The sequence below is a fragment of the Eutrema salsugineum genome, unplaced genomic scaffold, assembly GCF_000478725.1.
Source record: "Eutrema salsugineum unplaced genomic scaffold, Eutsalg1_0 scaffold_7, whole genome shotgun sequence".
In the NCBI taxonomy this organism is placed as follows: Eukaryota; Viridiplantae; Streptophyta; class Magnoliopsida; order Brassicales; family Brassicaceae; genus Eutrema; species Eutrema salsugineum.
The window spans coordinates 443,242-466,202 of record NW_006256486.1 but is presented as its reverse complement, the minus strand read 5'-3'; the positions used below and the strand labels follow the sequence as shown (position 1 = coordinate 466,202).

Genomic DNA, 22,961 nt, shown 5'->3' with positions numbered 1-22,961 from the left:
GTAGATGCCCCCTTTGTATGGACTCCTAGGGAGGCCCAACAGCGTTCCTTGTCATTCATAAATGTCTTCCGCCACCGGCCCTACACTAAACCCACTCGCCGGAAATCTTAGTAACTCCTTCAGATGAATCATGATCCACGACTTAGGGGCCAATTTGAAGTGATAAAGCGAGCAACGATAACACTAAAATGAGAGAAGATGATTTAGAAGATAAATATTAGTGAGAGAGAGAGTGAGTTATATTTATAGAAAGAGAAAAGAAAACCCTAGGGTGAGTCTCATATAATAAATACCCTTTAACCGTTCAGCCTTACGGGAATCATGCGGAGAAGTTAAAAGTCATGTCTCTCTCTCCCCTAATAAACCCAAAAATATTTATTTAATTAATGTAGTGGTAAAAATGAAATACAGTGTTGGTAGTTGTACCAGTCTTACGGCAGTTAATTTAACTATTCTCTCTTTCACCCATGCAACAATGAAATGCGGTGTGATTATCTTTTACACAGTTATTATTAAATATTTTTACAGAGATAAATAAACGCGTCGTTTTCTCTTTCCTCATCTTTCATCCAAGCAACGCGTCAATACAATAAATAATTCCTCTCACATGAGTAAATGCTGAATAGACAAATCTCTGAATACCTCAGTAATCCATACAAATATCCGAATATCTCAGTATATGAGTAAAAATCATATATTTTCAATAATACATTAATGAGAGTAGCAGTTATTCCTCTCTCTCATACGGTCGCGTTTACTCGACGAGACTACTCACTTCCTCTATTTTATATTATTTAAGTTCGCAAATCAACTCCATATGGAAAGAAGTTCCAAAATCCATTCTACTTCTTCATTACTTTCTCAAATCCATCACTTTTTCCTTCCTCCTCTCTCTTAGGGTTCAGATTTTCCTTTTATATTACAAAATCCATCATTTTCTCTTAGGATTTCACATCTTTTCCTCAAAATCCCTTTCACAAAACTCGGCCTCGACCACTTTCATATATAAATCCATGGCAGAGTACTCTTACCTACAAGTCCTACCAGATGAACTACTGAAAAAGGTTCTGGCAACGTCGGTTAACACAATTGGTGACCTAATACGGATTCGCTCGATTTGTCATAGGTTCAACGACTGCACCAGAGTCCCTGACTTCTACGCTGAAGTAGATCCCTTTAATATGGCTCATCCAGTGGATCAAGATGTCCATCTCATCATTAATGTCTTCAGAGAGTTCTATGATGCACGAAATCCAAGCATGCTTTTCATGCAAGGTATGGAACTCTATTTTCATCGACACGATATTGGAGGGATTCAACTGATAAAGGATGCGATGGATAGAGGGTACACACGTGCAGTATATGTCTACGAGATGTTCATGAAACTTATTATGGAAAATCCCGAGGATGATGAGTACCTCATCAAATTAAGCCAGGAAACAATAAGGAAGTACAGCCGCGAGCTTGTTGAAGAAGTATATCTTGATTGGCCAATGGCGTTGCCAGAGATGTTTAATGAAAGCCACCGTCGCTTTTTACCGCGCCTCAATACTTTTATCCACTATTCGTGCGGTACAGTTAACTGATAGGAGCATTGGTGGAATGATGAGTATAAACCAGGGAACATCTGCTACTTTTGCTTCTTAACTCGCGAATGGGGAAAGTTCTTCCTATATATGTACCGGGTAGTTAAGGTTTTTCCTGAAATGGTCAACTGGTGAATGTGTTTGATGTTTTGTATCTTATGTTTTTTGTTTTTTGTACTTCCGTATGTTCTGGATTCTTTATATATAGAATTCGTAATGTTTTGTATTCTTTTATGTTGTGTATAAACATTATTCTAATAATTTTAACTCGAACTGTTTAGGCCTAGTATTTCGTATATATAAGTGGTTACACCAAATAATACTAAGATGGTTACACCAAATAATACTAAGATGGTTACACCAAATAATACTAGGTTATGTAATGTACATGTGGTTTCACCAATAATACCAAGTTTTCCCAATTTTGGTTTTCAATAATCCAAATAATACTTAGCTATCCAAAATCAATAATAAAAATATAAGTACACACCCTAATACAATTTAATCCAAATACAAATACATATATCAAATGTCAAAGGATACTTAACGTCTCATCCTTGTGTTTGGCCCTAGCTTTGATTGCTCTTGTTTTTGTTTACCTGCACCCACTTCTGCATTCACAGTGTCAGCACCGTCTGGTTCTAGTTACACATATCAAGTAATACAACATAGTGTTACCACGAAATATTAAGTATTACCAAAACAATGGATATTACTCTTCAAACTTCAATACTTCTTCACTTCTAAGCAGGTACGCAGATAGGGGTACAAGCTGTTCCGACTCTTTCAGCTCCGCCTCTTTCAGCTTCGCCTCATTCATCTCCAGCTCTTTCTGCTCAGCCTCCTTCTGCTCCACCTCCTTCTACTCTGCCTCCTTCTGCTCCGGTTTTTTCTGCTCCGGCTCCTTCTGCTTCTTCTTCGGCTGTTTCTGCTTCCTCGCTTTCTCATTTGTCAGCACACTTTCAAGTTTCTCTCCACCTTGTTCATGTTCATGTTCTACATCATTTCGAAAAACTTCTCCTCCCTCATCTCCTGGTCTTTCCCTTTCTCTTCTTGTCTCTTTTAAATATTGTTCTACAGAGCAGAGTCTTGTATCAAAGCCATCTATTCGGGCACTAGATCTGAGAAATTGAGCGTTAATACTTTTCTGCAAGCTCTGAAGTTGTTCCACCAATCCAAGAGGCGCCACATTCTCCGTCCCCACATTAGTCTTACCCACTGCTTATTATCTCGGACATCAACATCGATCTTGCATTTTTTTTTCCAGAATATCGGCTTCTTTTCCTCAATTAAACACCTCGTCCAATTTTCAGGAACGATATCACCGACATCTTCCTCTTCATTCCTCTCCATGACTCCAGCAAGCATAATTACCTCATCCTCGGATGGTTGCTATACTCTCGATGACCCTAGTGTTACCCAGTGTTTCATAGAGTTCTAACAGAGGGAAACCTTTTAGGGTGAATGGGTGGAACTTCTGCCTGCACATCCGGTGGTAATCCCTCTCTGCTCCTCTAACATCTTCTCTGTATTTGTTCGTCAGACATGGGATGGCCTCAAAAGCTAGCAACTACACATAAATCCAACAAATTACACTTAAACTCATAGTATTACATACTTACAAATTCTTTATAATGTGACATACCTCCAAGGGAGTAACAAAGCTTGGAAATGTTCAGGCATCTGTTTCGACGACCCCTTTGAAATGTCTCATTGTGTGCTCAATAACCTTCATATTTACATCGAATGAATACATACCCCAAGGAAACCTTTTACAAGCCTCAAGATCATCCACAATCCTCAGGAATAAGGGGTCAACAGATGGTGCTCCCTTACCGGTTTTCGTTTTCCCACTAACTATAGAGGATAAGAAGTAAGCGACACACATCTTCAACCGATCAGGATGAGCTATCCCTCGCATTGACTCTAGATTTTTCTCAACAGCAGCAAGGGAGGGGACAGTTACCTCGAAATATCTATTCTTAAACGAAGAACTTCATATGCTCTCATTGTCCTCTGGGTACGGTAGACAGTTTAATCCACACAAAAGGGTATGCTCTCTAAGGGAATAGCGAATTGGTATGCCATTCACTACAAACCAAGCTTCCCTCTTCTTATTTGTGTTTGTTGTCCGAAGAAGAAGCAACCACATTCTCATTATCTTGTGTGTCGTGTCCTCATGCATGACCTTATGCATGTGCCAAAAGTGCTTGAACTGTGGATGTTCTGTAAACCATATCAGCTCATGGGGTTCAAGGTCTAGGGACTTCAATTTCGCAACAGCTTTGTGGATATAACATCTTGTTCCCAGATTTATTGCATTATGATACTGACTAGGCTCGAAGAACATTCTCACGGGTGGCAATGGCTGGTTCTCTTCCTCCTCAGCCTCAGTTTTAGTATTTTCAGTATTGTTCTGCCACAACACTATCTGATTATTACCCGTCTCTGAATCAGCAACTCCTTCTACCATTTTCTCCTGCGACGATTCAAAATCTGAGTATAGTTCTTGTCTAGCATATCTAAACACTCTTCAATACTATCCTTTTTTTTTTACAACAAAAGACACCATTCACTACGATTGCGGCGAAAAGCTCTCCTCTAAGGGTAGCCAAGAAGGAGCCGCAACGCTTACATGGGAAAACTTGACTCCTCGTGTCCGAGCGGCTTTAGCCAATCTGTCAGCACGGATGTTACACGATCTAGGAATATGTCTTAAGCTGAAAGATCTGAAACATGAGGATAAGGACTTGAAATCTGCTAGCTCGGATGCGAATGAAGGCCAGTCCGCAGGATGCGTGGTCATAGAGATCAAATCCAGACAGTTCGTGAAAAAAGATCCGCAAATCACATGAGAGGAGAGGATGCATTTCATAGCCCAAAGGAGTGAGTCCAATTCAGCGTTTAATGGAGAAAGGCTTCTATTTGCGCCCTTGAGGCCCACTAGAATGGTGTTCCGACCCGATGTAACAATCCAACCATAACCACTAACAGAGGCAGATCCTAGCCACGATCCATCGAAATAGCATCTAATCTCCTCGATGACTGGACGGATAGGTGGAACTTCTACCTGGTCCTGACGGATCTCTTCGGTTTCCTCTATATTCGCTCTCCTCCAAGCCTCTTCTTCCGCTCTTGCATGATCTAAAATGTCAGGTGGGGGTTCGTCCACATTCTCAAACACCTTTCTGTTCCGAGCTTTCCACAGGAACCAGAGAAGCCAGGGGAAGATGCGGAGGTGTTTTTCGCTAAGTCCTGACTCTTTCGCTCTCCAAAATAGATAATCAAGGTTACCATAAATGGAGGATTGGGGAAAGATGTTTGGAGCTGAAGGGATAGTCGATAAGGCCCGTACTTGCTTCGACGGTGGGCACTCAAAAAGCAAATGGTTAATTGTCTCCTCCTCAGCGCCGCATCTCGGGCACCCTTTATCTCTTCCGATGAGCCGAGAGAATAAACGTTGGCATGTTGCCACACTGCCATTTAAACATTGCCACACAAAATGTTTGATCTTTCGTGTAGTTTTTAATTTCCATGCCTGTGCCTTAAGTACCGTAATACCAGGTCCCTGAACAGGGGGGTCACAAGACAGACGAGATAAGGTCCTCGCATTCCAATATCCTGATTTTACGGTGTAGTTTCCAGATCTAGTGTGAATCCAGCTGTATCCGTCTCTCGAGTAAGCTTGACTCGGACGTAACCCTAGGATAAGGGTGATTTCCTCAGGGGGAAAAAAGCTCCTGGAGGCGATCCAGCTTCCACTGCTTAGTCTCAAAGTCGATCAAGGAGTTAACGTACATAAGCGGATCGCGGTCCGGCAAAATGCCTTTGGGGGGTCTGGCTGGAGAGTCGGGGATCCATGGTTCCGACCAGACGCAAGTATCAAATCCAGAACCAATAGTTTTCCGGATACCCGAGGCCAGAAGTGGTTTCGCCGCTAGCATACTGCGCCACCCGTAAGACGGCCGGTTAGAGACACTGACTTCAAACCCCTTTAATACTCGGCATAAGAGGGAATCTGGGAATCGAAGAAGTCTCCAAAGCTGTTTAGCTAGTAAAGCGATATTAAAGTCCTCAAGGGTCCTAAAACCGAGCCCTCCTTCTTTCATTTGTTCACAGAGGGCCTCCCACGCCGACCAGTGAATTCCTCTACTCTCGCTCTTAGAATTCCACCAAAAATTGGCTATTGCACTCTTTAGCTTAGAGCATAGGGTTCTTGGAAGGAGAAAACACGACATTACGTATGTTGGAATAGCTTGTGCTTGGGATTTTATCAAGATTTCTTTTCCGCCTTTCGAAAGCAGTCTAGAGGACCAAGAGTTAACTCGGTTTTGCAACCTATCACGGACGAATGCAAAAACCTGAGCTTTCGATCCTTGGATCTTCTCCGGGAGGCCTAAATATGTTCCCATCCCTCCCTCTTGGGGAATACCAAGGGTAGATTTGATCTCTTGTCTCGTATCCGAGGGGATATCGGCTCCGAACATTATGGAGGATTTGGCAAAGTTAATTTGCTGTCCCGAGGCCTCGCCATAAGAGCGGATAATGTCAATAACTTCTTTGCTTTGGGCGATGTCAGCCTTACAAAAGAAGAGGCTGTCATCAGCAAAGAGAAGATGAGACGTAGTTGGGCTCGCTCTCGCGATCTTTATCCCGTGAATCCTCTCCTCTGATTCTGCGAGATGAAGCTGGGATATCAATACCTCCGTGCATAGGATGAAAAGGTATGGTGAAATAGGATCTCCTTGCCTAATGCCCCGCGATGGTTTGATACTTCCCCTCGGTCTTCCATTTATGAGAACCTTATACTTCACCGAGGTAATGCAGTACATGATCCAACAAATCCAACGGGGGTCAAATCCCATCTTAGTCATAAGAGATTCAAGGAAATGTCACTCGACCCTATCGTAAGCCTTGCTCATGTCAGTCTTTATTGCCATATATTTCTTCCGACATGCGGGATTAGAGCGGAGAGCGTGAAAATTTTCTTGTGCAATAAGGATGTTGTCCGTGATCAGTCGTCCAACCACAAAAGCTGATTAAGTCTCGGAAATAATTTCCGGAAGGAGTTTCTTCAAGCGCAAACTCAATACTTTGGAGATGACCTTGTAGCCTACATTACATAAACTGATTGGTCTGAATCCGGAAATCTCCCTAGGACGGTCTCCCTTGGGGATGAGACATATATTGGTTTCATTCAGGTGTTCTTCAAAAGATCCTGATAGCTAGAAGTTCCTTATCATATGAATGAGGTCTCCCTTTATCGTTTCCCAGAATTTCTGGAAGAAAAGAGCTGTGAGTCCATCAGGATGTGGGGCTTTCCCCGAGTTCAAGGAAAACAGAGCTCGTTTCACTTCCTCTTCAGACACTTCCCGGGTCAAATTTTCATTCATCGCCATGGTAATTTTTACGGGAATATTTTGAAGCACTGAAGACGGATCTCTCGAATAAGAGGAGGTGAATAAAAGACTCAAAGTATCCCACTGCAATCGACTCGATGCCCTTTTCGGTCTCCACCTATTCCCCATCGGAATTTAGAAGCCCAAGAATCTGGTTCCTTGCTCTTCACTGTTTCGTCGATGCGTGGAAAAATTTGGTGTTGTTGTCTCCCTCTTTTAACCAATTAGCCCTACTCTTTTGCTGCCAATAAAGTTCTTCCTCTCGGTAGGCATCGCATAACCGCCATTTAAGAGTTAAGAGATCTTCCGATGAGACATTGTCGTCCTCTATTGCTTTGTCTATCTCCTCCTGAAGTTGCTGAATCAACTTCTGGGAATTTGTAACAAGACCTTTTTTCCAAACCGAAATAGCTTGACGACACCTCCGAATACGGCGGGCAAAAGAGCCATGACTTTGGCCCATCGGATCCCCCCACCCTTGTTTCACTGATTCTTCAAGACCGGGCTTGCCAATCCACCGTTTGTCAAACATGAAGCTCTTATAGTAGCGCATTGGTGAACTACCAATATAAGCGAGCATTGGTCTATGGTCTGATCCCCACATTTTCAGATACTCCACATTAGTGTGGGAGAAGATGTTATGCCAATCCTCATTCCCTAAGGCTCTATCCAGTCTACACTTGATAACTCCGTTTTTTCTCTTGCCCACCCAAGAGAGTGGATTTCCTTGGAATGGGAATTCAATCATACCACAATTTTGAATCATTGCCTTAAAGGGAAGAAAAGTCGCCTCAGATCGTTTTTTGCCGCCACTCTTTTCGTGATTACCAGTAATTTCGTTAAAATCACCTATAATGAACCAAGGTCCATCTCGGGAAATACCAATACGGGAAAGACGCTCCCAAACATACTCTCGGTTTTTCACAACAGGGTCGCCATAAATGAAAGACATAAAAACTCGATTTCCATCAATAATAGTTTCAACATCAATCAAACGATCATCCAAATGAAAAATCTTAACCGGAAAGTCCTTAGAACAAAAAAGAGCAAGACCTCCACTGTTCCCTATTGGGTCGACAGTATGGAGGTTATCAAATCCTAGAGAAACTTGCATATTCTGCAGAAAATAACGATTGTTTTTGGTCTCAGATAAAAACATAAAACCTGGAGAGTATCTAAGACATAACTTTTCCAGTCGGCGGGAAGTTAGCTCGGCCCCCGCCCCTTGGCAATTCCAAGCAAGGATCCTCATTTGGGAGGTTTAGGAGGAGTTTTAGAATCCTCCGAACCTTCCAACTTCTTGTTTTCCTTTGTGATCTTGGATTTTGGAACTGAGATGATAGTTGGGGTCGTCTCCCTCCGGAAGCTTCTACTTCCAGGTACCGCCGGCGCAGCTGATGGAGTACCGGATGTCATGCCTGAGCGTTTCTTCGGAGGGCTCTTGTTCTGGAAGGGTTTGAGCTTCTTCGAAGCAGCAGCAGACACCTTAGGACTCTTCGAGATCTTCTTCTTTTGACTTGGTTTCTCTTTTGGAATATGAGGAGAGGACTTCTGGCTCTTCCTTGAATGGTGGTGATCGGGAGAGCGAGTTCTTTTGCTTGTTGGAGATTGGGAGAATACCGAAGCCACCACGGAGGAATGTGTGACCGGCACGGCAACTTCTGAGATCGTGCGCTCAAGACTCACCGCACTTTCACCTGCAGCGTGATCCTCTCCCAACAGGTCATCTTCATCCATAGCTTCTTCAGTCATCATCATCCTCTCACACTCGTCCAAAATCCTCAAGTCCTCCTCTGTTAACACAATGTCTTCTTCCATTCCATCTGCACGATCCTCCCAATCAGTGGGGACAGAGTCTGTGCCGAACATGCTTCTTGCCTCATCAGTTACGTTCTCGCATCCAAAGACAGGTTTCTGGTGAAGCTCCTCCAAGGCTGGGATGATCTCACCGAACGGTGGAGAGTGAATTGCGCCTGAAGCGGAGCCCACTTCAAGGAGTTTAGGGGAGGATTCGAAATCGCCTGCATCACTGTTGGCGTCTTCCTCTTCTTCCATAACAGCTTTACCTTTTCCTTTGTCCAAGGGATCAGCCGCTTTTTCAGCTGGTGGAGCAGGGGATGATGGCTCCCTAATTGTGATTCCGTTCTGGTGTCTCGGCGGGCGCGAGTTACCCCACTGGTCAAAACTGAGATCATTTCTCGGAGAAGAACGGTTGCGACGCTGAACAGAGGCCGCCTTTTCTTGACGTTGCGAGCTTCCCCGATTAGATTCAGTCCTTTGGATTTCACGCCAGAGCTCGTGACTGGAAGCTGACTCATGAGGCCAACGTTTCCTAGATCCAGCGGAGGAGTGGGAAGACTGCTCCCGGTGACGGGGAATGTGAGAAGTGCGATCTCCACTTAAGCGTTTCCAAACAGAGCCACGAGCCTCCTCTTGTCGGATTCTCTCGTCACCGTGGTACAAGCTCCTCCGCACCGGTCGATGAGAGAGGGAGCGAGAGGGAATGGGAGCCTCCTTTTCAGGGAGTGAGCTCGAGTTCTCATTCACCCGAACAGAACCTTCGAGCTGAGAAGAGCCGCGGCCAGATCTGCTTGGTCTGACAGCGAGATTAGGATTGGTGAGAGAGAGGTTTCCCTCTGGCTGAGATGCTCTAAACCGACGACTGTCCCTTGGAGGCGGGATCTGTCTGGTTTCACTGCTTCTTCTCCGTTCAGCAGCAGGGAGCGTAGGGCAAGCATGAGCTTCATGGGATATCATGTTGCATATGGAACAGAACCGGTAGAGTCTCTCGTACTCTAGCGTTACAGTGATTTCCTCGGAAGAGTTAAAAAGAACCTTCTTTTTGAACTTCAAAGGTTTAGTGACATCAATGGCCACCGAGACTCTTCCATCATTAACGTCGACTTCTTTCACCATCCCCAGAGCGTTACCAATTCTTCGAAGAACATCTTCCACCCAGAGGTGGAGAGGTATACCTCTGATGGTTATCCAGAAAGTTACACAGCTCGGGAAATCATCCCGGACCCGGATATTTGGCTCCCATCTTTCCAGAGCAAAATTCCACTTATTAAAGTGGCAAGGGCGCTTCTTGAGAACCTTCAAGAGATCTTCTTCTGTTTCAAAATCGAAGTGAAAACATCCATTTCCGAGATCCACACCTCTCACTCTTCCCGCAACATCCCAAATACCAGATCTGGGCATGAAAGCAAGGAGAGCATCAGTACTTCTTCCACCGGTGTGAAAGATCCTTCCAATGAGGATAAGTCGGAGTCTTGCTATCAGAGCAGAGGAGTCGAAGGGTGGGATGACCACCGGTTCATCTTCGTCGTCAGAGTGGTTTTGGCGGCCTGTGCCATTGTTGGGGGGAAGCTTCATTGTTCGGTGACCTCTGAGGAAACAGGGGAGCAAACAAACCAGAGCCGGGAAGCAGCAAAGAAAGATCGAAAAAGAAGAGGGAGAGATGGTGGGAGCGAGAAAAGAAAGTAAGACCAAAATGAGATTGTGCCAGAATGTTCACAGCTCAAGAGATTTGGTGGGGAAAAGGGGAGCAAAGGGAAGAGAGAGGCCAGATCTGTCGGGAATTCAAAGGAAAAACATCCTTCAAGATTCCGTACAGTGCGGCGCTAGAGAGAAAAGTCCGTACAGTAGGGCGAACTCTCACTCTTCGATACTATCCATGACTCCTATTATGTAATTATCAACCGAATAGAGAACATATAAATCAAATTTTGGATTCTACACAAAATCGAGTTCAAATCTACAAAGTAATCTAAATAGAAATTAAAAATCAGAGGACAAATCAGAGGACGAAGATGAATGAACCTGATTTAACGTTGATTCAAGATAGGCAGCAGCAAATCACTCGTAGTTGTCCCGGAGAATACTAGACAACGACGACGACGAGAGGACGATTTCGAATTTTGAATTTTTTTTTTAATTTTACAAGTATAATTGCTATTTAGGGTTTGAGTTACCATAATTTTGGCCGAAGACCCGATTTCTTCGGATTCAACCCGATATAACAGACTGGATGTAGATTTTCGTGGTTGGGTTCGTAAATATGAAACTTTACTAAAAATTCCAAGTATTTGACCGCTTTTCTTCTTTTTTCTTCCTTTAAAATAAATCGAAAACAAATTAAATATTATAAAGAGGGGATATGAAAATTGTTTTAATGCGGAATGAGTACGCGGAATTATTCCTCTCACATGCCAATGTATCTCCATTCCTTTGGTGACTCTTCCACCTCTGTCTTGTATCTACCTTAAGAGGCTTATCAATTGTACTTTCAAAATAATTCCTAAAAGTTTCAAAGCAGTTTGTAAGTGATAAAAAAGAAGAAGAAAAAAGTCACCTCTTCTTACATATATCACATCTGAAGGGAGGAAAAAGGTCTGAAGTATTGCTGTTTGAATTTCTGAATAGCATCTCTCAATCTACTATATTAGTAGGGGTTAATCTTACTAAGTATTATTAGTATGAGGTACACTCGGGAATCTTCTTAGGTAGCATTGAGTTAGAAAAAATCAGTATATGGAGGATAGAAGACACTTTTGATGTTGTCGAAAAGATGTACAAGTTTCTTTCAAATTAAGCAACCTGGGTTCTTTTTTTTTTTTTTTGTTATGTCCTTGAGGATTACTTTGCAAGAGATAGAGTCTCGGGTTAAAATTTTACATATACTCTGTGAGTGTACGTTCTTATGATGCTGATTGCTTGAGAACCAACTAATAAAAGTTAGTTGTGATCCTGAACATGATGAACCAAATGACAAGTTTGTGGCCAAATGGACTCAAGTGTCTGTCAAATTCAGAAAATTAGCTTTTTCCATTACAGCTATTGTAGACATACATTATCGTCGCCGGGTTCGTTTCTTCAGCTATTACCCTTAAGCAATTATATCTTTCTTTCGACCATATCATATCCAAATAAACTCACATTGAATCATCAGAATCTTCGGATTCACTTCTCACGTCTATTGGATTATTATTAGTAGTAGTCCCTGTCTCAGGAGCTTCAGGCTTTTCAACAGGTGTAGAAGGTGAAGAAGAAGAGACTTTCTTATTTGCGTTGTTACTAGCATTCTCGTTCGCAACTGTTTCCTCTTGCTCATTTACCTACACACACAAATTTTTAAAAAAACAAGTCCACGTAAAAACCGGAGCTACTTCCACTCGTATTGAAATCAAATGAGAGTAAAATCTTACATTTTCGACTGTTCCGCCACTTAAGATATTCAGCAAGTCTCTCTCAACCCGCTGTACAAGCTCCGGCTGCATCATTTTGACAATCAATAATATGTTATGTTAAAAGTAGAAACCGTGCACTAATTACAAAACAGCTACATGCATCAAGATTCAATCACAACTTTCAAACTAGAAAACCCGAGGTTTTCATTTTTTTCTTCTCTGGCTTAGAATCACAACCCATTGGGTAACCTAAGGATCAGCAGAGCTCTCTCTGCTGCTTAATGTAACAATCAATGGCAAAAAGTGTGATGATTGATAAATTACATTAAGGTCAGGCTCTCGACGGAATCTTCTCTTTCGAGCGTCCTTCATTGGAGGAGTTAGACCATGTCTGTATTCAACTGTATTAGGCGCAGGATCACCAGGCTCCCTGACCATGATCATCTGTGTGCCAAATCAAAGCATTCATATTGCTTTTTAGCATATAAAATCAATACATGTACTAATGTAAAGCAAAAGACGGGTCAAGTAGAATGATTTTACCTGCCCAATATCAGCAGTTTTGACTAATGCACAATCATCATAAGTTTTAAAGGACTCAACAACAGCAGGAAGATCAAGCAGAGAAGCCGGGAACTCTTCGTTTCCAATTACAAACGTCCCGCTTCTTCCGTCCTCTGCAAACTCAAAACAAAACGGTATTCAAATTCACACAAAACCTAAAAATCAAGTTTGCTTCATAGACAATGCAAATGGATTGTCTACACAAACTTTAAATCAGATTCAAGAATGATGCAACAAGAATGTCTTTCAGGCTTCTCTGAAAAAACATTGAATTTAACACAGACACCAATATCAAGCTGCTCCAGAGACAATGTTAAATGGATTAACAGACAAACTTCAATCCTTAGATCAGATTCAAGAATCAGGCGACAAGAATGTATTTTGAATTTCTGTATCGAACATTCAAGAACATATCAGCGAACTTTCAGTGTCGGGCGCAAACGATCCAGAGATAATTTCCGACTAAAGGACATATTTTTATGAAGAAAGGATGAAACTTTGGAGGGTTAAACCCAATTTAATGTGGTAAAAGAGGCAAAGCTTTTAAATTGGTGAGGAACCCAACCTGAAAAACACAAATCTAAAGGGATTTCATCGGAAGAAGAAGCCTCTTCGCTCAAAAGCCGATCAATTCGCTCTGAAACAGACGGTGGAACCCTAAGTATGAACTGTTCCTCCATTAAAGGTATCACCAACGGCTTGGCTTAAAGTTGGATTTGTGCAGATTGGATTGAAGACGTGCCCCTAATTTTTCCCGTTTAGTGATGTCGTGAGTCAAAACGAGAAGAGACGAGAATCTATAGAATCACCAAAGCTTCTTTTATCTTTGTTATGTAAGAAAATCAGAAGTTGGAACATTGAAGAGAGAGACATGATGATAAACCGGCTTCTAGAAAAATCAGTAATCTTTTTTATTATTTATTATTTCCCCCATTAAGTTTCGAGATTTTATTCTGTGACCAAAATATTTCCCACGCAATCTGCTATTTTATTTCATTGGTTTTTCTTCCTTTAGACAGTTGATAATACCATTACGCACATATAGAAACAACCAAAATTAGACACACCCACATCTTAATAAGGAATATAATAATTACCGGAAGTGGAAACCAAATCTAAATCTTCGAAGGCGACCTTTTTCTATTATATAGAGTTTGAGGCAAAAAGCAGTGTTTACAAAGGATTTGGGGGGTTAAATGCAAAACTAAACAATATAAAAAACCCTATAACTCTTGTCATTCTAGATCAAAAGGGGATTTTAGGTTTTCTATTTGAAAGATTTATCCATCTTCTCCAATTCTTACAGCAACGCTGTTCTATCGCCGCCGTTCGCCGGTAAGTCTTTTTCCCTGAGAATCCGGCGTTTTCCCGGCCATGATTCCTTTATCCTGATAATCTATGTTCGTTACATTGAAGTAAAGTCCGTATTTTTCTCGATTTTGATTGAATCGCACTTTTTTTTTTTGTGTGTGTGGCTATGCACATATAACGTTTATTTACTTATTAAACTTGAAGTATGAGCTGATTCTATCTCCATCTGAACCGCTTACGATCTCGCTTAGTGTCCGTCTCTTTGATATAATTTTAGATATCAATTGGAACAAATATGATCTTTCTTGAGCAGTGAGTTTTATCATCATAGTTATCTCTGTAAGATGTTCTATGATGTAACCCAGTCCTAAGGTTATATTATGTTTTTCCTCATGTGGATATTACAGTATATAAGGGACTGGATTTGGTGATTTCAAACTAGGCTGAATGATTCTCTGAAGCTCTCTTTGGCCCTAGTGTTAAATATAGCTCTTACGCATGTGGCCTCTTATTTCTTAAACATCTTACCTTTTTCTCTATGTTTTCTAACCCAGTTTGTGTTGATTCACTGATAGAGAGGTTGAAGTTTGCTGCAATGAGGGGAAGGAGCTACACTCCGTCACCACCAAGGGGTTATGGGAGGAGGGGTCGAAGCCCAAGCCCTAGAGGCCGATATGGAAGTCGTAGCAGGGACCTCCCGACCAGCCTTTTGGTTCGCAATTTACGCCATGATTGCAGGTATATACTTGACTTCTCTATGATTCCCTTCGGCCATTGTTTTCCTGCTTAGGACGATATATATCTGTTCAGACACCTGTTAAACGTCAAGACATGACACCTCTTAACCATAATTTGGCATTATGTTCACTTATATGTACTGTGAATGCTTTCGGATAGCTGATGGATGTCCTCTGAGCGATCTTGATAACTATGTTTTGTTTGGTGAACGCTTGTTTAGCTAAAGAAATCTAGAAAGAAGAGATAACACAAGTTTTTTTTCTTGGTTATCATGAAAACCATGATTTTGTGTATCGTTGGCTATGTCTCCAATCTGTATCCTTTTTCTGGCTTTTAACAAATTTACATCTCTTCTTATATCTCATTCTTTACTTCAGGCAAGAAGATCTCAGGAGGTCATTTGAGCCGTTCGGTCCTCTCAAAGACATTTACTTGCCAAGGGATTACTATACAGGGTGAGCATGTTTAGTAAGACATCTAGTCTTTGAACACTTGTTTTTTACTTAAGTTCTGATTGTATTATATCTCTATCTTTTTCTTCTTCTTTACCACCTTTTCTTGAATCTTTAATTACTACGTTCATTTCTCTTTCTTTGTCCATTCTTTCATTTCTTTGTGTCTCCTCATGGATACTAGGGCCTTGCGAGAATCTTCTAATATGCAATATATTTCATTAATCAAATCTAGCCACCAGTTTTTTTTTTCCTAGTGCCCCAATGACATGAGATCATCATTTGAAGTTTTAATAGAAATAGTGTTCGGTGTCGGTAAAGAATGAGCTTGGATTAGTCAGTTTTAACTTTTAGTTTAGTACCTGTTGAGACATCATACTTTTTAGTCGCTTAAGGAGAAGGATACAATGTTGATATGTTCCATGTGTGAACACACTATGAGTGTGTTAATTGAAGTTGTTGAGGTTTAACAGTGAATCTAGAGAATTGAAGACACCAAAGAAGTAATTAGAGTTCTTATGAAGATGTTCTATATGGTAGTGAAGAGTTGAAGTGAAGTTGGGTTTGTTTTCAATTTGAAGATGAATCAAGTCTTCAAGAAGTCATCTTTATACTGAAACTTGCGAGGTTAGCAGGCAAGTGCTTGCTTTATTACAATGTTTATCCTGATATCTTGTGTTGCAGGGGATCATATTGCCAACTGTCCTTCAACAGACTTGTTGTAAAGTGGTACATCTTTCTTGTCATTTTGTATATTTTGTTCCTAGTCTGAGATCCTGTTTTGTTCTATATGTCAAATGCAGAGATCCGCGAGGGTTTGGTTTCGTTCAGTTTGTGGATCCTGGTGATGCTGCTGAGGCAAAATATCACATGGATGGTTATCTTCTTCTTGGCCGTGAGTTGACTGTCGTGTTTGCAGAAGAGAACAGGAAGAAACCGACTGAAATGAGAGCAAGGGAGCGTGGTGGAGGAAGGTGCATGGAGCTTACTCTTTTTGCACTTTTCTATCATCAAATATCAGTAAGTACTTGATGCAGAGATGCCAAAAACCCAAAACTTTAACATTCTTTTGTGTTTGTAGGAGCAACAGATTTCGGGATAGAAGGCGTAGTCCCCCTCGTTACTACTCTCGCTCTCCTAGGCATTCTCGTTCTCCTCCCCCTCGACGTGGTAGATCTCGGTCACGGAGCGGTGATTATTATTCTCCTCCTCCTAGAAGACACCACCCAAGGTATACAAATGTTTTGTCTGAAGTCCATTACAGAGCTCTGTGTAGACACAAAACCATTCTCCACTTGATAAACTTTTTCTATGCTCAAACTCTATTGTCGCAGGTCTGTCTCTCCCAGGGAAGAACGATATGATAGGGGGAGGTCATACTCGCGCTCACCTGCCTACAATGGCTCAAGGGGTCGCAGTGTAAGTCCAGCCAGAAGCATAAGCCGCAGCCCAAGAAGGAGCATAAGCCGCAGCCCAAGAAGAAGCATAAGCCGCAGCCCAAGAAGTAGGAGCCCGAGCCCGAGGAGAAGCAGGAGCTACACACCTGAACCAGCCAGAAGCCGCAGCCCGCGTGAGGAGCAATTGGAAGATCGTTCACCAAGCCAGTGATTGATTCTTGACTCTTTTAATCGTCTTCTCTAGATTATGGTTGTCTCTCTTGTTTCTTATCCGAAGACAAAGTTAAGATGATTTGATAAGACGAGAGTGAATGTTGACTTCTAATGTTTTGATGATTCATGGAGTATTTTGATAACATGTTACTGTTACTGTGACCTCTTTTAAGATTTAAATTTTGAACTTATTTATAGATGAAGGTTGCAAGTTGCAACACAAAAAGATTAAAGCAGAGGAAGACGGCCTCATAGAACATAATCTTTTCCTTTCTTTCTGAACTACTTTCTTAGAAAAGGTTTGGCTCAGAGCATGAGATGGAGTCATTAATTTTGTACCTTGTGGCGTAGAAGTGGCCAAAATCTTAGGAATTGTGCAAATTATATAAATCACACTAAAATGGAAAACTGTACTTAGCTTCTGAGTGAACTGTAAACACCTAAAACAATTCAGGTGAAGACAGAACCAGAAAACAAGACCTGAACGCTAAATGATGAGTCTGAGAGAGGATTAAGGCTGTAGACAGCACCAGACCACTCGGTTTTCCCCCAAATCTCTCCTCCATCGCGTCTCTCCACAGAAATCTCGGCAGACCAAAGCTCCAAACTCCCTTCAACATCATGAAGCTGCTTGTTCCAGAAGATGACAATGTTCCCAGCAGAGTTTGTGCAGAGTTTGGTGATATCATAGTTTACACAGGTCGTGGGCCGACCCCACCGATGTCTCCGACCACAGAGATGTTTCACTCGCAGCTCTTCCAAACCTTTCACTTCCTTCCAATCCAAACTCCGTGAATCATCACACCACAGTATCCTCCCGCGAGTTCCACGACAGTATAGCTCTTTACCAATGACACACCAATCGCTTCTGTGTCCCGCAAGCTGAGAATCTGTTTTGCACATCGCTCTTATCCTCTTACTTGGCACGATGCAGAATCTTCGACCATCCTCGTCCATCGCAAAAATCACATTCTTCCCATCATCATCTATCATCACCACGCTTTGTTGGATCTCCGCGCCGTACAAATTCTCCTCCGCGTCTCGCTCCGTCCACAAGAACTCCCAAGTCGCAGTATTTGGATCGAAAACCTCGATTTCGTTTGCCCAGTTTGAGCAAGCCACCGTCCCTCCAAACACGTGTATCTTCCCGTCTACGAGGCTTGCCGATGCAAAAGCACGAGCCTTTCTCATGGGCGGGACTCGGTACCATATGTGAGAGAAGCAATCGAGAAACCACACTTCCCGAGTGCGTTTCCCGTTTTTGAATCCACCGATTACGAAGATCCCGTTATCTGCCACCACGAAAGAGGATGAATCTGGAGCCTGATTAGGATTCGACCGGATCGGGCTTAGTCGACGAAGGTTAGGAGTGAGGATGAACCAGCGTGGGGTCGTTTTGGGAACGATGCGTAAGCAGACGTATAAATAGGACTCGGTGTTATTACCCAACCGCGATCTCACTTCGCAGAGCTCAGGGGAAATCACCACAAAACGGTGGCTCTTTGAGGCTATAGCTAACGACGCGAGGTCCGACCTCGAGACTTGAGCTAGGCAACGCATCCGGCAACGAACAAAACCCACAAGACGACGACGACGGATGAGACGCTGACGACGGAGGAGACGACGAGTTCGTCTTCTTCCTCCTTTTATTGGGCGGAGGCACTTCGGAGGCGTGAAAAAAGCTTCCTTTCAATGATTGATCTACGGATTCATCCATGTTCTTGTTCTCGCTCGATTGATTGGGGATTTGTGAGAGTTTAGAATTTTATAGTTTTTTTTGGTTCTTTCCAAAACTAATAAGGATTAGGAGGAACCGTAATTTCCTTTTTATTTTCAGGTATTGTCCAATTCTTACAGCAACGGTTCTCCAGTTGTTCTTTCGCCGCCGTTCGTCATCACAACATTGGTCCACACAAAAAGAGTAGACTTTGTAATTTAGATTTCTGACAACATAGAAAACCTCTGTTTTATTTGCTGTTACCCGCCACGTCAAACAAATCGATCCTTTTAATCTGAAAACCTCTGTTTTATTGGCTCAATTTCCTTCTTTTTTTGGGTTAAATTAAACTAATTCTTGCGGCCGTGTTCAGTGGAAACGGCCAAGATGGGTAGATTTGGTTTCTTGGAGGATTCAAGAACTCTGCAGAGCCAAAGACTATGGTCCGAATCTAACTGAGGAGCTGGGCTTTATTAATGAAGATTAGAACTTTAATCAAGGATACTCTTTTATGAACAGTGACACAAAGGATACTCTTTTATGAACAGTGACACAATTTGCCATTTGAAGCTTTCATGTCCACGAAATCTACCTACCACCAGCGTTAAAACCATCAAAAGGCGATAATTTTGTGGGCAGATAGAGAGAGAGAAAGAGGGAAAGAGATGTGGAAGAGCATAGGAGAACTGAGTAGCGACGATTATGTGAAAGCTGGATTGAATTTGGAAGACGCTAAGGAGTTTGATAAAGTGGTCAGAGATGTGATTTCAATGACTGACCCAAGAGATCAATGGAAGGCGTTGGTGGATGAGAGTGTGCTTAAGCCATGGCATCCTCATTCTCTGCATCAGCTTCTCTATTACTCTGTCTATTCAAATTGGGATTTCTCTGTTCATGGCCCTCCTCTCTATTGGTTTCCTTCTCTGTAAGTCTCTCTCCCTCTCTCTCTCATGAACTTATTCAAATTTCTGAAACCTACCCATAAAGATACACCTGATTGTCTGAAATACTCAGTGTCTGTGTATCTCTTCTTTGACTGTTTTAGATCTCAGTCAAAATCCACAAATTTAGGAAGGCTAATGGAAACTCACGGGTCAAGGCTTCTTGGTGCTTCATACAAAAACCCTCTAGAAAGTTTTGAACTTTTCCGGAGATTCTCAGTTGAACACCCTGAAGTAAGCATTTGGAAAGAAAAAGGGGGCTCTTTTGTGGAGGCTCTGCTTTGGTCTAATTTTATAGAATTTTTTTCAGGTTTATTGGTCAATCATTCTTGAAGAGCTTTCACTTGTGTATCACACTCCTCCGAGGTGCATCCTGGACAAATCAATACCTGCAGGGACATGGCTTCCTGATGCTGTTCTTAATATCGCTGAATGTTGTCTGATGCCTTCAAGCCATCCGAAAAAGGAGGATGATAGTTTGGCTGTTGTATGGCGTACTGAAGGCTTTGATGACTCCCCAGTAAATCAAATGACATTAAAAGAACTCCGCGAACGAGTGATGTATGTTAACATTTCCTTTGCTCTCTTGACTTGTTTTGTTATCTCAATAAGCTTCCATTGATGATTTGATCTCTCTGTTCCCTTCCCTTTTGTTTTGATACATATACTTAAAAAGGTTGGTGGCAAATGCGATAAGTGGAGTTTTTGCAAAGGGTGACACAATTGCAATCGATATGCCAATGACAGTCGATGCAGTGATTATATATCTTGCAATCATTTTTGGTGGTTGTATTGTTGTCTCCATCGCAGACAGCTTTGCAGCCAAAGAAATCGCAACACGGTTGAAAATTTCTAAGGCAAAAGGCATATTCACTCAGGTTTGTGACACATCCTGACTCGCATCTTTTCGCCTTCTATACACAAATCAGATATGAGATGATTCAGTTATTACCGCATTTTCAGGATTATATACTCAGAGGAGGCCGGAGATTTCCTTTATACAGGTGACAAAACGGCTCCTTCCATGGCTGATTGTAGTAACATGATGAACCAACCAACGACATAAGTATGACATACTTTTTTTTTTCTTTTTCTTTAGTCGGGTGGTTGAAGCTGCTCCTTCTAAGGTCATTGTCCTCCCCGCTTCAGAGATTGAATTGCGCGTTCGGTTAAGAGAACAGGACATACCGTGGAAGGAGTTTCTGTCCAATGCAAAAACCCATCTTAGGTAAATGTTTTACGTCTCTACTTTTGCAATCACTCAAATGGTGTTAGCTGAAACATGTCTCCAATTCTGGTTTGCAGTGGAGGGAAATACTATCGTCCGGTTTATCAACATGTAAACTCTGTGATTAACATTCTCTTCTCATCTGGAACTACAGGTAAAAGAAATACAGTATGATCAAATTGTATAGATATATGGTTAAGGTGCATCTATTGAGAAGTTATTTTTCTAAACTAGGTGAACCAAAAGCTATACCATGGACACAGCTCTCGCCAATACGTAGTGCTTGTGATGGATGGGCTCATCTTGATGTCCAAGTTGGTAATACATATTGTTGGCCTACGAATCTTGGATGGGTTATGGGACCAACTCTTATATTTTCTTGCTTTCTAACCGGTGCAACGCTCGCACTCTATCACGGGTCTCCCCTTGGCCGCGGTTTTGGAAAGTTTGTTCAGGCAAGGGTCTAACTTTTGTATCTTGGTAACGTTCGATAGTTGCACACTTATGTGTGCTTGATATTACTTTAGGATGCTGGAGTTGCAGTTCTTGGTACTGTTCCGAGCTTGGTGAAAACTTGGAAGACGACTAACTGTATGGAAGGGCTTGATTGGACGAAGATAAAGTAACGAGCTACAAACTTTGTATGTTTTGTGGTTGTTGAGAAGATTTGACTCAGACGCTGTTTGGTGCTTTGTTAGGTATTTCGCCACTACCGGAGAAGCTTCTAATGTTGATGACGTTCTCTGGCTTTCTTCTAAAGCTTATTACAAGCCTGTGATCGAATGCTGTGGAGGCACTGAACTCGCTTCTTCATACATTATAGGAAGCCCGCTCCAACCACAGGCTTTTGGAGCATTTAGCACACCATCCATGACGACTAGAATCATAATCTTTGACGAAAACGGCATCCCATACGTAAACAAACTGAAACTCTGTGACATTTTTGGGGGTTACTTGTATACAGAGATTGATTGAGACTGGCATTTTGCAGCCAGATGATCAACCGTGTATTGGAGAAGTCGGTTTGTTCCCGCAGCACCTCGGTGCCACAGATAGGCTTCTAAACGCAGACCATGACGAGGTTTACTTCAAGGGAATGCCAATGTATAGAGAAACAGTGAGTCGAGCACATTCACACAGATCAACCAAATTGCAAAGGCAAATCAGTTTAAACTGTTCTGTTCTGTTTTGCAGCGACTTAGAAGACACGGTGACATCGTAAAGAGAACCGTAGGTGGATATTTCAATGTTCAAGGAAGAGCTGATGATACCATGAACCTTGGTGGTATTAAGGTACTACATCAAATTATACTCAACTTGTATCTTGTTGGAACTTTCCTCAAAGTTTTAATCTCTTTGCTCATTTTTTTATATAACAAAGACGAGTTCTATTGAGATCGAACGAGTGTGTGATCAAGCCGATGAATGCATCTCTGAGACAGCTGCAGTCAGCATAACGCCGCCTAACGGTGGTCCAGAGTTGCTGGTTATATTCGCCATCTTGAAAGAAGGCTTCAAGAAACAGAGTGAAGAAGAGCTAAAGATTAAGTTTTCAAGAACCATTCAAAAAGATCTTAATCCTCTGTTCAAGGTAATTTAATATCTTTCCAGCGAAATCAAAGTTACAAATAGTTTGTTTCGCTTAAAAAACGAATGTTGCAGGTGAGTTTTGTGAAGATTGTGACTGAGTTTCCAAGAACAGCTTCGAACAAGCTACTGAGAAGAGTCCTGAGGGATCAGATTAATCAAGAAGTAGGATCCATAAGGAGTCGAATATAAGCCTATGGAAACATATATTTCAAGAAGAAGAAAGTAATTATTCAAAAACTGATATAGTTAATGTTTATTCAAGTTATATTGTTAGGATAGACAATCATGTTGCAAGAGTTTGCATATAATCTTTAACTTACTCGGTCGTTGAGTAGTGATGGGCGTTGCCATCTATATATTTCCTCTATACCAAAGTCAAGTCATATATCATATTAGTTCCTCCCAAATTTTATGTCCTCGTGATCTTACTATACAAGCTTACAACAACAAAAATAAAAAAAACTTTAAGCTATACAAATGATCCGAATTCTACTCGTTCCACCCAAACTCCATCTAAACTTAGAATCATTTTTTTTTTTTGGAAACTAGATCATGTATTTTTGATATTGTAGAAAATTACTTTGAAGACTTTGATAATAATGCGAACGGATCATCTAAGTCATCCATTCTCCAATC

At 41.8% G+C, this 22,961-nt stretch overlaps 4 protein-coding genes and 2 pseudogenes across 5 annotated transcripts; 2 read left to right on the top strand and 4 right to left on the bottom strand.

Moving 5' to 3' along the window:
- Positions 1-4,161: 4,161 nt before the first annotated feature.
- Positions 4,162-8,237, bottom strand: LOC112082789 (annotated as a pseudogene).
- Positions 8,238-8,258: 21 nt separating this feature from the next.
- LOC18011114 lies at positions 8,259-10,360 on the bottom strand. Its single transcript, XM_024150306.1, has 2 exons — positions 8,392-10,360; positions 8,259-8,293 (listed from the first exon to the last, which is right to left on the bottom strand). Exons 1-2 carry the CDS (start codon positions 10,358-10,360, stop codon positions 8,259-8,261), a joined length of 2,004 nt encoding a protein of 667 aa, XP_024006074.1.
- Positions 10,361-11,798: 1,438 nt separating this feature from the next.
- On the bottom strand, positions 11,799-13,605 carry LOC18011117 (transcription initiation factor TFIID subunit 7). The gene is made up of 5 exons (XM_006392592.2): positions 13,304-13,605; positions 12,718-12,851; positions 12,499-12,618; positions 12,193-12,258; positions 11,799-12,102 (listed from the first exon to the last, which is right to left on the bottom strand). Exons 1-5 carry the CDS (start codon positions 13,416-13,418, stop codon positions 11,920-11,922), a joined length of 618 nt encoding a protein of 205 aa, XP_006392654.1. The 5' UTR covers positions 13,419-13,605; the 3' UTR covers positions 11,799-11,919.
- Positions 13,606-13,983: 378 nt separating this feature from the next.
- On the top strand, positions 13,984-17,011 carry LOC18011113 (serine/arginine-rich SC35-like splicing factor SCL33). Of its 2 annotated transcripts, none has more exons than XM_006392590.2 (6): positions 13,984-14,073; positions 14,625-14,787; positions 15,165-15,242; positions 16,043-16,213; positions 16,330-16,470; positions 16,574-17,011. In XM_006392590.2, exons 2-6 carry the CDS (start codon positions 14,645-14,647, stop codon positions 16,845-16,847), a joined length of 807 nt encoding a protein of 268 aa, XP_006392652.1. In that variant the 5' UTR covers positions 13,984-14,073; positions 14,625-14,644; the 3' UTR covers positions 16,848-17,011. The 2 variants fall into 2 exon arrangements, with proteins under 2 accessions (XP_006392652.1, XP_006392653.1); XM_006392591.2 differs by having other exon boundaries at positions 16,321-16,470.
- A 165-nt stretch (positions 17,012-17,176) lies between these two features.
- LOC18011115 lies at positions 17,177-18,751 on the bottom strand (annotated as a pseudogene).
- A 380-nt stretch (positions 18,752-19,131) lies between these two features.
- On the top strand, positions 19,132-22,679 carry LOC18011119 (probable acyl-activating enzyme 18, peroxisomal). Its single transcript, XM_006392588.2, has 14 exons — positions 19,132-19,491; positions 19,612-19,741; positions 19,818-20,068; positions 20,184-20,385; positions 20,471-20,511; positions 20,607-20,735; positions 20,813-20,889; positions 20,970-21,190; positions 21,263-21,357; positions 21,434-21,650; positions 21,727-21,852; positions 21,930-22,028; positions 22,117-22,326; positions 22,398-22,679. Exons 1-14 carry the CDS (start codon positions 19,232-19,234, stop codon positions 22,512-22,514), a joined length of 2,175 nt encoding a protein of 724 aa, XP_006392650.1. The 5' UTR covers positions 19,132-19,231; the 3' UTR covers positions 22,515-22,679.
- The last annotated feature ends 282 nt before the right edge of the window (positions 22,680-22,961 follow it).

Bases quoted from the DNA above. Each gene is read 5' to 3' on its own strand.
- LOC18011114 (XM_024150306.1), bottom strand. From the start codon at position 10,360: ATGAAGCTTCCCCCCAACAATGGCACAGGCCGCCAAAACCACTCTGAC. The intron at 8,294-8,391 runs GTACTCCATCAG...AAGATCACAAAG, and splicing joins ACGCTCAGGCATGACATCCG to GAAAACAAGAAGTTGGAAGG.
- LOC18011117 (XM_006392592.2), bottom strand. From the start codon at position 13,418: ATGGAGGAACAGTTCATACTTAGGGTTCCACCGTCTGTTTCAGAGCGA. The intron at 12,852-13,303 runs GTTGGGTTCCTC...TTGAGTTTGCAG, and splicing joins TTTAGATTTGTGTTTTTCAG to AGGACGGAAGAAGCGGGACG. The intron at 12,103-12,192 runs GTAAGATTTTAC...TTGTGTGTGTAG, and splicing joins GTGGCGGAACAGTCGAAAAT to GTAAATGAGCAAGAGGAAAC.
- LOC18011113 (XM_006392591.2), top strand. From the start codon at position 14,645: ATGAGGGGAAGGAGCTACACTCCGTCACCACCAAGGGGTTATGGGAGG. The intron at 14,788-15,164 runs GTATATACTTGA...TCTTTACTTCAG, and splicing joins AATTTACGCCATGATTGCAG to GCAAGAAGATCTCAGGAGGT. The intron at 16,214-16,320 runs GTGCATGGAGCT...TTGTGTTTGTAG, and splicing joins AGGGAGCGTGGTGGAGGAAG to GAGCAACAGATTTCGGGATA.
- LOC18011119 (XM_006392588.2), top strand. From the start codon at position 19,232: ATGTGGAAGAGCATAGGAGAACTGAGTAGCGACGATTATGTGAAAGCT. The intron at 19,742-19,817 runs GTAAGCATTTGG...AATTTTTTTCAG, and splicing joins TCTCAGTTGAACACCCTGAA to GTTTATTGGTCAATCATTCT. The intron at 22,029-22,116 runs GTACTACATCAA...TATATAACAAAG, and splicing joins TGAACCTTGGTGGTATTAAG to ACGAGTTCTATTGAGATCGA.